At 44.4% G+C, this 15,622-nt stretch overlaps 1 protein-coding gene across 1 annotated transcript in view; it reads right to left on the reverse strand.

Annotated features, from left to right (window-relative positions):
• The window catches only part of ATXN10 (ataxin 10), a 434,387-nt gene that overhangs the window by 137,190 nt on the left and 281,575 nt on the right, over positions 1-15,622 (reverse strand). Inside the window, 1 exon segment of the mRNA XM_029600055.1 lies at positions 11,045-11,153. Within this exon segment, the coding sequence (XP_029455915.1) occupies positions 11,045-11,153 (109 nt within the window).

Here is a 15,622-nt window from a genome sequence, read left to right on the forward strand (position 1 = left end):
ATTTTCAGTGGCAAGATTTGAAGATTGCTAGCCCATTGAACTTCTCAAAAGCTGACTTTTTTTTTTAAAACAAGAATGGTCTAAAATTGATAAATCTAGGTGTTCAAAGTTGGTGGGGATCTATTCTAACAGATTCACAGTTTGATCTGCTGCCAAAGGTTCTACAAAGTATTGACTCAGGGGAATGGAGACTTATCTAATTGGATTTCAGCTTGGTTTTGAGAATACATACAGTTGTGCTCATAAGTTTCTATATTCCTGGCAGAATTTGAAAGATGTGTAGCATTTTAAGAAAACATGAGTGATTAGACAAAGCACATCTGTTTTTTGGTTTGTTTTTTTTAATGTTTCATATTGAACTATTATGCATCACAGAATAGCACAAACAACCCATAGCAATAAAGGAAATAAAATGGTCTTGTTCAAAAGTTTGCATAGCCTTAGTTCTTAATATCGTGTATTGCCCCCTTGCAGTTTTTTTTTGAGGTAGTTGTAAATGAGGCCATTTATTTTCTCATGTGGTAAAGCTGCCCATTCCTCTTGGCAAAAAGCCTCCAAATCCTGTAAATTCTTTGGTTGTCTAGCATGAACTGTATGTTTGAGTTCTCCCCAAAGTGGTTCAACAATGTTGAGGTCCAGGGATTTTGATGGCCAATCCAGAACCTTCACTTTCTGCTGCAGTCTCTGAAGGGTCGACTTGGATTTCTGTTTCGGATCATTGTTATGTTGAAAAGTCCAAGTGTGCCCCATGTGCAGCTTCCTGGCTGATGAATGCAAAGTTTCCTCCAATATTTTCTGATAAGATACTGCATTCATCCCAACATCAATTTTGACTAAATTCCCTGTGCCGCTGTAGTTCCCAAACCCCCAAAACAGCTGGAGATCCACCTCCATGCTTCACAGTAGGGATAGTGTGCTTCTCTTCTTAGGCCTTGACTCCTCTCCAAACATAGCATTTATGGTTGTGACATAGTTCGACTTTGGTCTTATCACTCCAAATTCTTTTGTTCCAGAAGTTTTGAAACTTCTTTAGGTACTGTCTAGCATATTGTAAGTGGGCTGTTTTGTGGCATTGGTGCAGAAATGACTTTTTTCTGGCAATTCTACCATGCACCCCATTTTTTTTCAAGTACTCCTTATTGTGCATGCTGAAACACCTACACCACTTTGTTTCTGAGAAACCTAACTTTCAGTTGAAGTTGCTTGTGCATTTTTCTTTGCATCCCAACAAATTTTCTGAAACCTTTCTTGGTCTACTTGAACCTGGCTTGGTATTAACAGAACCCATAATTTTCCATTTCTTGATCAGAGTATGAACAGTATTGATTGGCATTTCTAAATATTTGGATATATATTTTATATTCCTGTCCTGATTTATAAAGTTGTACTACTTTTGGTTGCAGATCCTTTGACAGTTCTTTTGCTGCCCCATGCTTCAGAAACCAAAGTCAGTGTAGCCCTAGATGAAATGCTGAAGGGTTTCTCAAGAGCTAAGAAACCCATTGACTATTTATACACAGACACCAATTACAAATATACAAGCACAGGTGTGGATACTTACCCTTCATAATCAATCTGTCAACTTGAGTGTATATTATTAGCCCAAACATTCAAGCGTATGTAAACTTTTGAACAGGACCATTTTATTATTTCCTTTATAGCTGTGGTTTATTTAATGATTGTGCTATTCTGTGATGTATAATAGTTTAATTTGAAACACATTAAAAATAACAGATGTTTTGTCCGATTACTCATGTTTTCTTAAAACGCTACACATCTTACAAATTCTGCCAGGGGTACAGAAACTTATAAGCACAACCAATAAAATATTGTTGGCCCTGAAAGCTGTAGAGTATGGTATATTGATAAGAGGAAAACAAATCTTCGTTTAAATGTATGCAAGTCTGATGCACTAACAACAAAATGTGAAAAATCTTCAAGGGGCATACTTTTTTGCAGCCATTGTATGTATATGCAGGCACACTTGTATGCAAGTTTTGATATTCCTGTTCCAATTTTATGTTTCAATGAATCTGTACATGAACAGAAGCTGACAACTTCTCTATATCTATATATTTAAGTTTCTGGAATAAATGAACATCAATATGGGCATAAACGGAATCACTATGTTAATGGGAGAGTGGGAAAGATTGAGGACAGAGAGGGAATGATCCTTGTTTAATTGCTCTCTGTCATGTTAACTATATTGCCTGTTTTCTGCTTAAGTGCATATTTCTAAGCTTGGTTGTTTATGTTCATGATTAACAAAGCAAATGTTGCTTACCTGTAACATGTGTTCTCACAGGACAGCACGTTATTCCTCACATATGGGTGACATCACAGGATGGAGCCCAATCACGGAACACTTTCGTCAAAGTTTCCAGAACTTTGACTGGCCCCTACTGGGCATGCCCACCATGGCACTAACCCTGCAGCCAGCAGGGGACCCCCCTTCAGTCTTGTTTAAAAGCTACAGGCAGTGCTGAAAAATAAAATAAGAAAACGTTACGAACCCAACACCGCGGGGCGGCAGGCGGGTTTCGTGAGGACTAACATCCTGCTGTCCTGTGAGAACACCTGTTACAGGTAAGCAACATTTGCTTTCTCACAGGGCAAGCAGGATGGTAGTCCTCACATATGGGTGAGTACCGAGCTGAGGATGTCCGAGTATGCACCAAATGTAGGATGTCCGAGTATGCACCAAATGTACCCAGGCACCAAATGTACCAAGGCACTAGGACTGGGGTGAAGTTTGGCCGAGGGCACCCTGAACCCCACCGGGCAGGCGGAAGGGTGTTGGTACGTCACATTGTGAATAGGTTACGCAGGACAGATTGGCCGAAGATGGAATCTTGTCTTCCAGCTTTGTCCAAGCAATAGTGGGCTGCAAAGGTGTGGAGAGAACGCCATGTGGCAGCCCTGCAAATGTCAGGAAGCAGCACAGATCATAGGTGTGCTACTGAAGTCGTCATGGCCCTCACAGTGTGTGCTTTAACATGGTCTTGAAATGGAATGCCCGCTTGCTGATAGCAAAAGGATATACAGTCCGCCAACCAGGAAAAGAGCGTCTGCTTACCCACAGGCTGCCCTAACTTGTTAGGATGGAAAGAGAAACAGTTGAGTGCTTTTCCTGTGGGCAGTTGTATGGTCTAGGTAGAATGCTAGAACCCGTTTACAGTCAAGGGTTTGCAGAGCCTGTTCCCCTGGATTGAAATGGGGCCTGGAAAAAAAGGTATGTAGTATAATGGACTGATTGAGATGAAAGTCCGAAACTACCTTAGACAAGAATTTAGGGTGAGTGCGGAGTACTGCCCGGTCCTGCAGAAGTTTAGTGTAAGGCGGATAGGTAACTATGGCCTGTAATTCACTAATTCCAAGCCGAAGTGATTGCCAGAAGGAAAATCACTTTTCATGTGAGATAGCGAAGATCACAGGATTGAAGAGGCTCAAATGGTGACTTCATGAGCTGACCCAAAACGAGATTGAGGTCCCAAGAAGGGGCCGGAGGACGCAATGGAGGCTTGAGGTGAAGCAAGCCCTTCAGAAAACATGTTACAAGGGGTTGTACTGATATAGAAACATCCCCGACACCTTTATGGAAGGCAGCCACCGCACTGACATGCATTCTGATGGAAGAAGTTTTTAGACCTGACTCTGATAAGTGCCAGAGATAGTCCAAAAGCTTCGTGATAGGACAGGTAAAGGGGTCAAGGGACTGAGAAAAGCACCATGACATAAACCAGTTCCATTTGTAAGAGTAAGATTTTCTCATGGAAGGCTTCCGTGAAGCAATCAGGACATGGGATACTGGTTCAGAAAGGTTAAGTGGCTGAAGGATTAACCTTTCAACATCCATGCCGTCAGGGACAAGGCTTGAAGATTGGGGTGGCGGAGGCACCTGTCGCTTTGAGTGATCAGAAGTGGGTCCTTTCCTAAGGGAATGTACCTGCGAATGGAGAGATCCTGAAGTATTGGAAACCACACTTGGCGTGGCCAGTGAGGTGTATCAGGATCATGGTTCCTTTGTCCTGACGTAACTTTACAAGAGTCTTCGAGAGAAGAGGAAGTAGAGGGAATGCATAGAGTAGACCGGTTGCCCACGAGAGGGAGAATGCGTCTCTGGGCTGAGAGTGTGTTGCGAATGAGAGAGCAGAAGTTCTCTACTTTGCGGTTTTGAGGAAACGCAAAGAGGTCTATCTGAGGATATCCCCATTGTTGGAAGATGGAGTTCGCTACTGAGGGGTTGAGAGACCACTCGTGCGGTTGAAAGATGCGACTCAGCTTGTCTACCAACACATTGTCCACCCCCGGCAAGTAGGTGGCCCTGAGGTCCATCGAATGGGAGAGAGCTTCCGCCCATATCTGTGCAGCTTCTTGACACAGAAGGAAGTAGCCCGTGCCTCCCTGTTTGTTGATGTACCACATGACCACCTGGTTGTCCGTCTGTATCAGGATAACTTGATTTGAGAGGTGATCCGGAAATGCCCTGAGAGCATATCTGATTGCTCAAAGCTCCAGGAAATTTATTTGGTGTTTGGCTTCCTCTGGAGACCAAGTTCCTTGTGTCTGCAGATTGGCCACATGGGCTCCCCAGCCGAGGTTGGAAGCATCGGTGGAGAGTTAATTGAGGGTCTGGAGCCTGAAAGCGCAGGCCTTGAGGAGATTGATCTGATTTTTCCACCAGGAAGAGACTGACGGAGCGAGTCTGTTTTGTGGACAATGGTCGACAGGGGCTGAATGCTTTGAGTCCATTGAGACCTTAGAGTCCACTGCATAACTCATGGCCAAACGGGCCATTGGTGTGACCTGAACTGAGAACGCCATGTGTCCCAGGAGGATGAGAAAGTGGCATGCAGTCACGGAGTGTTGAGACTGCAGCAGGTGCGCAAGAGACACGAGGGTGAGAGCTCGCTGTCGAGATCAGAAAGCCTTTGCCTGCAGGTGTCCAAGTCTTCCCCAATGAATGAAAAAGGTTTGAGATGGGATTAAGTAGGATTTGTCGTAGTTGACGAGAAATCCTAATGAAATTAGAATGTGTAAGGTTAGATTGAGGGACGACAGAGCAGCTTGCTGAGTGGGAGCCCTGATTAACCAATCGTCTAGATAGGGGTAGACGTGAACACCTTGAGTCCTGAGGAAGGCTGCAACTACGAGGCATTTTGTGATGACTTGTGGCGCAGACGCTAGGCCGAATGGAAGCACTCGACACAGATAGTGCTTGGGGCCTACTAGAAACCTCAGGAATTTGCGATGAGATGGAGTTATCGCAATATGAGTGTGTGCATCCTGGAGGTCCAGAGAGCAGAGCCAGTCTCCTCTTTGTAGAAGAGGAAGAAGCGAACCTAAGGTTACCATCTTGAATTTCTCTCGCTGGAGGTACTTGAGGGCCCGTAGGTCCAGAATAGGATGAACGCCTCCCGATTTTTTGGGGATTAGAAAATACCAGGAATAGAATCCTAGGCTGTGCTGAGAGTAGGTACGGGTTCTATTGCCTTGGACTGGAGAAGGAGGGAGACTTCCTGATCCAGAAGGATGGAGTGATCGGATGTTCTCCACGTCGATAGAGGTGGGGAGGCCGGTGGCACAGAGAAAGTTCAGATGGTAACCCTGAGCAATTATTGCCAGTACTCATTGGTCTGAGGTGATTGAGTGCCATATGTTGTTGAAGTGGCACAGTCGACCTCCCACTGGTATGTGAGGCAATGGAAGCTGGCTGCTGCACTCTAGGTGGAAGTCAAAAACCTGAAGCAGGACCTGGTTGAGGAGCTGCTTGCGGTTTTTGTTTCCATGTCTGACTAGACTGGGCTTTTTTAAAAGGTCTCGTGGCACGTGAACTGGTTGGTGGCGGGTAAGACTTCTTCGGGCGGAAGAATGACTTTTTAGAGTCCTTTCGGAAAGGCTGTTTTGAAGAATAGTCAGAAGGCATCAAAGAGCTATATTTGGGTCTCATGATGATTCTTAAGTTCCACCACCATCTGTTGAACTGTTCGCCAAACAGATTATCTCCTACACAGGGTAGGTCAGATAACCTGTCTTGTACCCTCAGGGCGGAGGTTGGAAGACTTGAACCAGGCCCATCTCCTTGCCGAAATAGCTGCTGCAGATACTCTAGTAGCAGTATCAAAGATATCAAAGGATGATCTGATCTTGTGCTTGCCTGCCTCAAACCCTTTGTTTACTAGGGTTTGGAGCTGTTCTTGAAATTGTTGAGGCAGTGAGTCTGTTAAATCTTGTATCTGCTTAAAAATGACCCTATTATATTGGGTCATATAGAGCTGATAAGCGGCAATTCGGGAGATAAACATTGATCCTTGGAAGACACTGCAACCAATGTCATCTAGAAACTTCTGTTCCTTGCCAGGAGTAAAAGAAGTGTGAGGTTTTGATCTTTTTGCTCTTTTCTGTGCGGATTCTACCACTACAGATTGGTGATCCAATTGAGGTTTTTGAAAACCTAGAGCTGATTGCACCAAATAGGTAGTGTCAGCTTTTCTGTGGACTGGAGCAATGGAGCAGGATGTTCCCAGTTCTTCTTGAGGAGATCCAGAAGAACCTAGTGGATAGGGATGGAGATTATTTTCTTGGGAGCATCCAGGAATTGTAGCAACTCCATCATCTGATGTCTATCATCCTGTTCAGTCTGTAATTGGAAGGGAACCAATTCAGACATTTCCTTCACAAAATTTATAAAGGAAAGGTCCTCTGGAGGAGAACACTTTCTACTTTCAGTGGGTGAAGGTGGCGAAGGAAAATCATCGGTGTCTGGGGAAGAATCATCAGTCCAGGTATCATAGGGATCAGCACCTGCTCCTCTATGGACTAGAGGAGGATGGGGTGGTGGGATACCTGAAGGTCCTGGTCGAGGCTCCGAAGGAATCGAAGGAATAATTGGAGGCACCGATGAAGGCATCAAAGGCACCGGCGCAGGCATCGAGGGCATTGATGGATGACTCTGTGGCGCTGACGGGCGTATCGGCACCGATGGTTGGACTGGTGGCAATGAACATATCAGCATCGATGGCTGAGGTAGAACTCCCGATGGAGGGATGCGGAACAGTGTTTCTCCTCCCGATGACAGAGTAAGCGGGGAGGGCACCGCAGCCATCGGCGACCCGGGATCCATCGGTGGAAAAGCGGCAATGAGCACATCCATCCTGGAGAGCAGCGGTGCCAACGCTGCCGGAATCGGGTCAGTGGGCGGTTAAGCAATCGGTACCGGTGTCGGAGGAACCTGGAGTCATTGCATCGCCTTGTCGATGGCTTCCTGAACCATCCTGTCCAGTTCTTCTCGGAGACCTGGAGCAAGCAGCCCCAGCTCCGGAACAGGAGGCAGAGGCATAGCCGGAGGGACCACCGTTAAAGGCGGAGTCGCGGCTCCCAATACCTTGTCAGGTGAGGGTTGCCTCGGTGACCCGGTCGTCGAAAAGGTCGGTGCCTTTTCTGGATGGAGTTTCTTCAACGGCGGCTCGGACGATGGCGAGGTCGATGATTTTGCTCCCTCGATGGTCCGAGACTTTTGATGTCGATGGCGATGTTGTTTCTACGATCCCCTCGGTCCTGAGGGGGAGTAGAGGGTGTCGAAGGCCGAGATGTCGTCGATGCCGGACGGTCACCGGCCAGTGGTCGATGCTGGCGCGAAGTTGATGGAGCCGGTTCCGACGACGTCTATGCAATGGACGGAGTCGGGGTTTGAGCACGGAAGAAAAGTTCCATCTTCTCCATTCTGGCCTTGCGACCTTTTGGTGTCATTAGGGCACATTTGGTGCAGGTCAAGACATCGTGCTCTTGTCCAAGACACATTACACAGACTTTATGGGGGTCTGTGATGGACATGGTGCGATTACAGTCCGGGCACAGACGGAACCCCGACGCCATGGAAAAAATTGAGCCGCGGTACGATCGACGACCAGTAGGCCGCGAGGGCCAAACTCGACGGTAATTGATGGAGAAGGGGTAAACAAAACTTACCGGAGTACTGTGGCTTGAAAAAGTTAAAGGAGGGACCCCTGTGGGGCAAATTAACTTTTAGTAATTCCGTGAGGAAAATTCCTGTCAGGAATCTCTGCAGAGCTCCTTAACCACGAGGCTACTGCTGCGCAGAAAAAAGAAGACTGAAGGGGGACCCCTGCTGGCTGCAGGGTTAGTACCATGCTGGGTATGCCCAGTAGGGGCCAGTCAAAGTTCCAGAAACTTTGACGAAAGTGTTCCGTGATTGGGCTCCATCCTGTGATGTCACCCATATGCGAGGACTACCATCCTGCTTGTCCTTTGAGAAACATATTTACACACAAAAGCAATAAAAATATAACAAAACAAAAAGTGTCCCAATTTCAGTGCTCTGAGTCATCAGCCTAGATATGAACAAAATAAAAAAATTAAAAATACCACCAACACCAGCATAATTGACCTTCAGGAGCTGCTCATCTCCATGCCCATATAAAAAAATAAGACTGTTGGAAGCATGTCAAAAGGGCACTGAAAGTATATGAAAACCTTGAAAAAAGCACAGGCAACAGAAGAAAGCCTATATGAGGAAATAAGTAAAAAAAGGGTTTAAAGCTGCAGCAATAAGAACATATAGGATTACACAAAATTACCACTGCCAGGAGTATGTAGAGAGTCGATTGCCAATATTTTTCAGCCAGAGAAGAGAGCAGAAAAAACTAGACAGTTGTAGGGCAGCTTTAAAACAGAAAGGAAAAATAACCCAATCACATCAATGATGCTCCACAGTGGCTATTTTCCACCATCTCATGGATGCAGCACAGCCAGTGATGAAAAAATATATTAACTTGTGGGCATAGATTAAAAAAAAAAAAAAAAAAAATTAGTATAGGTGCAGATAAAGGGCTTATTGGACTTCCAAGGAGGGAAACTCAGGACCTGGCAAATCCACCTGGTACACCACCAGAACTCCGTCATCTGTCCATCAGCCAAGCTGTCATGCCTGCCATTAGACCTCGCCACAGGATCTGGCAGAGAAGAAACAGACCTCTTCCATGTGTCCACGAGATTGTTCACGCAGCCAATTTTCAACCTCTTACCTTCCCCTAATACTCGCAAGCCTACAGGATACAACATTGCCTATCTCAAATTAAGCTGCTGCAGCACCCTTTTTTCATTTGTGAATGCCTGCCGTTTTTGCTGCATGTCAGCAGAAAAGTCTTGAAGAGTCATCATTTTATGATCCCTATATATTAGATTATTGAGCACTCTGGCTGTACTTAAGATGTGGTTCTTATCAGTAAAGTTGTGTAGTCAGATTACTTCCGAAGGATGATTACCTTGAGCCTCTACCAGCGCTAGTGCCCTGTGGGCTCGATCAATTTTAATAGGCCCTTTGACACTACCAAATTTTAAAAGTTTAGGGAGCCACTTTGAGAAATAAGCAACCGGATCACTGCCCTCCAGTCTTTCACGGACCCCCAAGACTAATATTGCAGCGGCTGGAGCAGTTCTCCAGGTCATCTATTTTCTCCAGTTCCTGACTGTACTTCCTTTCCAAGCTATCCACCTTTGCAGTCAGAGAGTAGTAGACATTTCCAGATCAGTGATTCTCATGTCCTGATCATCAAGCTGCTCTGTATTTTGCACATATTTTATAACCTTTTATATAGAAAGAAAACACCTCTAGATTCATCAAAATGCTATATCATCGCATGGATAACGCCCGCGGTAAGAAAAAGGGGCGCGTTTATGGTAATTTTAGAATTACCCGCATCAAACGCCAACATAGCACTTCACATAGTGTATCACCCGGGTGCGGAGTTTTCGCACCCCGCGATACTTCTATTTCACAGCTTACAAAGTGCCCAGATAGGTATTTCACAGCTTACAAGTGCCCAGACAGGTAGCCAGGCCTTGGGTAGGGGAAGGGGGGGGCGGGGGGGGGAAGGGGGGTAAAGGGGGAGAAGCGGGACGGGGAGGTTTGGAGAGGGTGAGGGTTTGGGGATAAGCATACTGGACTCCTGTTCTTCTTGTTTAAGCAGAGCTAGCCCGCTATAGTTGTTCAATATGTCAGACTGGGGGAGGTATCAGAGTGCAGCCTCTCCTAGTTTGTTGGCGACATGAGTATTCTCTAGGGTGGCCTCTAGAGATGTCTTAGACACAGTTATAGATATCTGGAAGGGGGAAAATTGAGGAGTGTTTCCTCATGGTTCTGTGATTTGTGTCATCAATATCGTTTGCTGTATTATGTTTGCTTGTCTGTTATCGGCAAAGTTTCATATTGTGTCTGAGGATCACTCAATAAAAATTGTATTACAAAAAAAAAAAAAAGAGAGTACTATGAGAGAGATAGAAAGAGAAAGAGAGACAGACACCTAATTGGTACCATGCAGTAACAAATATCGCATGCATTTTCCATTATCGCATGCATTAACGCCATAATGCATTTTGATGACCCTATTAGAGATGAATTTTAAAAGCCCAACACACGCATTAATTAGGGGATGAGCAAAGAAGTCGGGCTTATGCACAACGAGCACATTTTAAAAGCTGCTGAGATATGCACCTATCTCCTGCAGTGCGCACATCCAAAAGATTTCATGAAGGGGTGAGGCGTGGGCATTTCGAAGCGCAAACCAAAGATGTGCTCGTAAATACCGATGCAACCCGGCCTGCACCATGGCCCCCTGCTACGCATGTTTACTTCTGCTATGGATGCCATGTAAATTTAAAGAAAATTAGCCCAGACCTGTGGGTTTTAAGGGTCATGTTTAACTGGGGGGAGTGAAGACTATAAAAGCAGGGGAGGGGCAAACTGGGGATGGCATCAGCACGTGCTCCTTTTAAAATCCCCCGATTTATGCAGTAGAAGCAGGATTTGCGCACACATGCATGTGCCCACTTAAAATTTGGCGCACATGTATGCGAGACCAGGCAATTTTATAACGTGCTCATATGCATGCGTATGTAATAACAGCTTATCTGGGTGCAGGCTGATGTATGTGTGCAAATGTACGCTGGTTTGAAAGTTACCATCTTAAAGTCGAAACTTATATGAAATACTCCTGAACAAAGCCCTATTATGCAAATTACTCACCTATGACTGTCTCAAGCAGATCTGGGCAGTTTTGAAGGCATTCAAGCTGTTTACTCTTACATGTCATTTCACAAATGACATCAAGAAGTCTAATCACAACCAAGGATTCCTACAACAGTATAGTGAATACATATTATATGTTGCATATACAACATGCAATATTTAACTAAAACAAAGCATGAAGAATGTTTTGACTCAGATGGTATAATCATAAAAATGGTTACTTGAAAGGTTGAAGATTTTCAATCACAGTGTTCCTACTTCTTGAAAGCAAAGGGAAAGGTGAATTTTAATTTGTTTGGGTTATTGTATTATTTCAAGTTTTCTGCTATAGTTGAAATGACATTAAGGGAGGTAAAGCAGGATATGAAATAGGGGCTTATTGTAATACAGCAGGTAAACTGGCAGTCTAGGTATGCTTACAAGTCCTGATCTTAGGAGATTTCATTGGGCAGACAAAACCTATGGGTATTTTTCTACTGTTTGTATGTAATACTCATACAATGGAGCACTTAAGCCTTCATTGTCCTATCAGTCAAATTCGCTGCTAGGTGCCACTGAAATTTTGAAATAAATGTAATTGCTAAAAGAATAGAAATGTTAATAGCGTATTAAAAGTTACCTTTCATTTCCCTTGTTTCTGTAGATCAGAACTACATTTAAAATCATTTCATGATTTCAGAAACTACATCAAACCCTCCACTGTTCCTAACATTCAACCAAAGAGGCTGATCCCCATCATGATCTCCCCACTCACTCAACTTCTGGGCCTTTCTTTGTTCTCATTAACACTTTTTAATGCCCAATCTCTCACGTAAAAAACCCACATCAACGACTATCTACTGGATGCCAAACCTGACATTTGCGCAAATACAGAAACATGGATGAAACCCACTGATTCTGTGCTGATCAACCAACTTCCCACTCAGATGTACGACATTTTCTCAATCCCAAGACTTAAAAAAAGAGGCAGCGGCCTCCTCCTAATGGCAAAAAAAGATCTAAGACTTTCACTTCAACACTCAGAAGCAGCTGCACATCTTGAATTCGCAGTCTTTAAATCCACCCAGCTTCAAATATGCCTAATTTATGCCCCCTCAGGGCTCCTAGAATCAGACCCCTCTCCTCTTATTGAACGAATCGCCAAACATATTAACTACAACGCCCCATCTATAATACTGGGAGACTTTAACCTTCATGTTGACGCTTCTCCCCATTCCCCCAACTGCGAAATTTCTCTCTCCTCACTTAAATACCTGGGTTTCAAACAGATCATAGACAGTCCAACACAAAGCAGGTCACACTCTGGATCTAATATTCCTAAACGAAGGCCTCTCCTCCGCTGCTAAACCCTTTTGCACACCCATCCCGTGGTCAGACCACCGGTTGATTACGACGACCATAGAGTTCACCAAAACCACTCCCCAACCATCTCACAAATCCACAATCCAATTCAGGAAACTGTGCACTTTAGACAACCTCAGCTCCCACCCTCTCTAAAGAATTAGATCATCTTGATCTCTCAGATGCGGCCATCACATCATGGATCAAGATAACCAAAGTAGCAGATCTAACATGCCCTACAATCACCAAAGTACTACACCCGAATAATGACAACAGGAAACCTTGGTTCACATCTGAATTGAAATCCCTTAAACAAGAATTAAGAAGCAAAGAAGACAGATGGCGGAAAAATCCTTCCACAATGACGCAAGCAGCCTTCAAAGATACTATGCACCGTTACAGGAACACGATCCTCCGAACAAAGATTTCTCCGCACAAAAAAATTCACCACTTCATCTTTGACTCCAAAGCTCTGTTCTCGTACGTCTCATCTCTTACAAAATCTTCCCCACCTACTATTCCAGATGCCCAAGCTTTAACTAAGGCTACTGAATTAGCTACATACTTTGAAAAAAAAAATCTCCAACCTGGTAGCGCCGCTTATTTCCAACAATAATCAACCCTATCTCCCTTACAATTCCACAATTCAGCAAAACTCTAGACTTGAAACATTCGAGCCCACTTTTTCATTGGAGATTGAAATCCTGCTCAAGAAGCTCAAGCCATCCTCTCACCCATCGGACCCAATACCGTCAAATCTCCTCATCTCTATCCCAAAAATCATTGCCAAGCCGATTTCGGAAATCATAACTGCTCGCTCACACAAGGCCTAGTACCAGACGCTCTAAAGATTGTGATTCTCAAGCCGCTTTTAAAAAAACAAACCTGTCACCAGCAGACCCAGCCAAGTTCCGCCCGATAGCCAACTTACCGCTCATCTCAAAACTATTAGAAAAAATTGTCAACAAGCAACTCTCAGAATACCTGGCAGATCACAAGGTTCTTGCTCCAGCACAATTCGGTTTTCGCAAATTGCTAAATACGGAATCCCTTTTAATCTCACTCTCAGACTCCATCATCCTCAGCCTAGAAAAAAGACAGCCGTACCTTCTCGCTCTTCTAGATCTTTCTGCGGCTTTCGATACAGAGAACCACTCAATTCTATTAGATCGCCTCTCAGACATTGGTATCTCTGGTACGGCACACAGATGGTTCAAGTCATTCCTGAATAACAGATGCTCGAAGGTCAAAAACAACAAAGAATCTCACTCCGTCTGCTACACCCTGGGTGTCCCACAAGGTTCATCTCTCTCTCCAACCCTCTTCAACATTCCCATTCACAGCGTCCTCGTTTCTCTGACCTTAAGTGGACTGATCGAAAAGGTAGAGAGCACTGCAGTGTTTAAAGATTTAGGATCGTCATTGAATTTCAGGGAGCAATTTTGGATTTTCAAATTAAAATCAGAAGTCCCGTTGGGATTGAATGAACAAGTGGACTGGCTCTTGTTTTGAGTTGGGTGGCGGGTCTGAAGGAGAGGCTGATTTCTGTTTACGTCATTCAGGTGTCACATGATACGGTCCCCTTTAAATGAGGACGCCGTGAATGGGAACTTAGGTTCACCATGTTTTTGAAAAGATACGGGCAGTGCGCTGCGTGCAGTTTTGCATTTTTTTTATTAAAAAAATGTGAGGACAGGATTATAAAGAAATAACTGGAGCGAGCTGAGAAGTGTGGTGGTCAAGCGGTTCCCCTGATGAAGAATCATTTCGAAACTTGGCCTTGTTGGGGTAAAACCTGCTATTGTGAACGGAGGTCTCAGTGTTTGAATCAAGCCGTATCAAGCTAAGTATCTTGCGGTCGATCAATGAAATCATATGAAGCAGTTTTGGAGCGTTTGGTGGTGAACTATTTTCTTTTGATAAAGATTGACTTTTACAAAAATTACAAAACACAAAAAAACATTCAAAAATTAAAAACATTTTTTTTGCATTAAATAAATATTAGGTGTGGAGGGTTGGCGGTTTGTTTATGATTAAAATTATAACAAGGATCACCTGGATGGGTCCGCAGCAATTTCTGAAAACAACCACCCCCCTCCTAATCAAATTTTCTTTGTGATACACTGTTTATGAAAGAGTTGATTGTAAAAAGATAATCTTGATTGTAAGCAAAAATTAATGAACGAACATTACCTGTTTGGGGGGATTTTTATTTTTTAAGTTGAATGGGAAATACAACCATGGCACCTGCTTCGCAACAGACTACAGATATAAACATCTGCAGTCGATGTGCCGCATCCCACCAGGCTAACAAATGTCCACACAGCGACAAGTGAGGGGAAGGAACTGGCCCTAGCCCCAACTCCCGTGAGGTGGCAAGCAATGTTTCCATGGCTAGATTGCTATCCCAATAGGGTCGGGGCAAATACTGTACTGAGTGGTTTTTGAAAAGGTTTCCATATTCCCTTCACGGGTCAGCCACAGTCCGCTAAGGTGGTCAATGCTCCTTCAGCATGCATTCTGCCTGACATTGTCCGGAAAAAGCTCAGAAAGGAGGTTCAGCTTGGGCGCATAGCCAGCCCGTTCACTAAGCCTCCTTTAGCGCACCTGGTGCTGTCCCCTCTAGCAGTCATTCCCAAAAAGGAGCCTGGAAAATATAAGCTCATATACAACCTCTTTCACCCACTCTGTTTCATTGAATGAGCATATTCCCTCTGAATACTGCTCAGTGCAATATTCGTCCTTTGACATCACATTTGCTTTTTAAGATCCTGCGGTCAGGGCACCCTTATATCAAAAGCGGACATAGAGTCTGCATTTAGACTGCTCCCGGTTCACTTGAGCATCTTCTCGGCTTCCAATTTGAGGGAGGTTTTTTTTACTATGACAAATGCTTGCCAATGAGATGCTCAATCTTGTGCGCCTATTTTGAAACCTTCAGTACTTTCCTACATTGGGCAACTAAACAGGCAGCCAGACTAGCATCGCTAGTTCACTATTGGGATGATTTCCTATTCATCGGAAAAAAGGATTCACTGGAATGCGTTAAGCTGTTCCACACATTCCATGAACTGGCGAGCAGATTTGGTGTCCCTTTAGTGGAAGACAAGTCCCTGGGGGCCCAGTAACTGTCCTCACTTTCCTAGGGATCGAGTTCGATTTTGCGCATATGGAATCCAGACTCCCAAGCAACAAATTAGCTAAACTATCAGAGTTGGTGGCTGCCACCTTGCG

The sequence above is a fragment of the Rhinatrema bivittatum genome, chromosome 4 (genome assembly GCF_901001135.1).
Source record: "Rhinatrema bivittatum chromosome 4, aRhiBiv1.1, whole genome shotgun sequence".
NCBI classification, from domain to species: Eukaryota; Metazoa; Chordata; class Amphibia; order Gymnophiona; family Rhinatrematidae; genus Rhinatrema; species Rhinatrema bivittatum.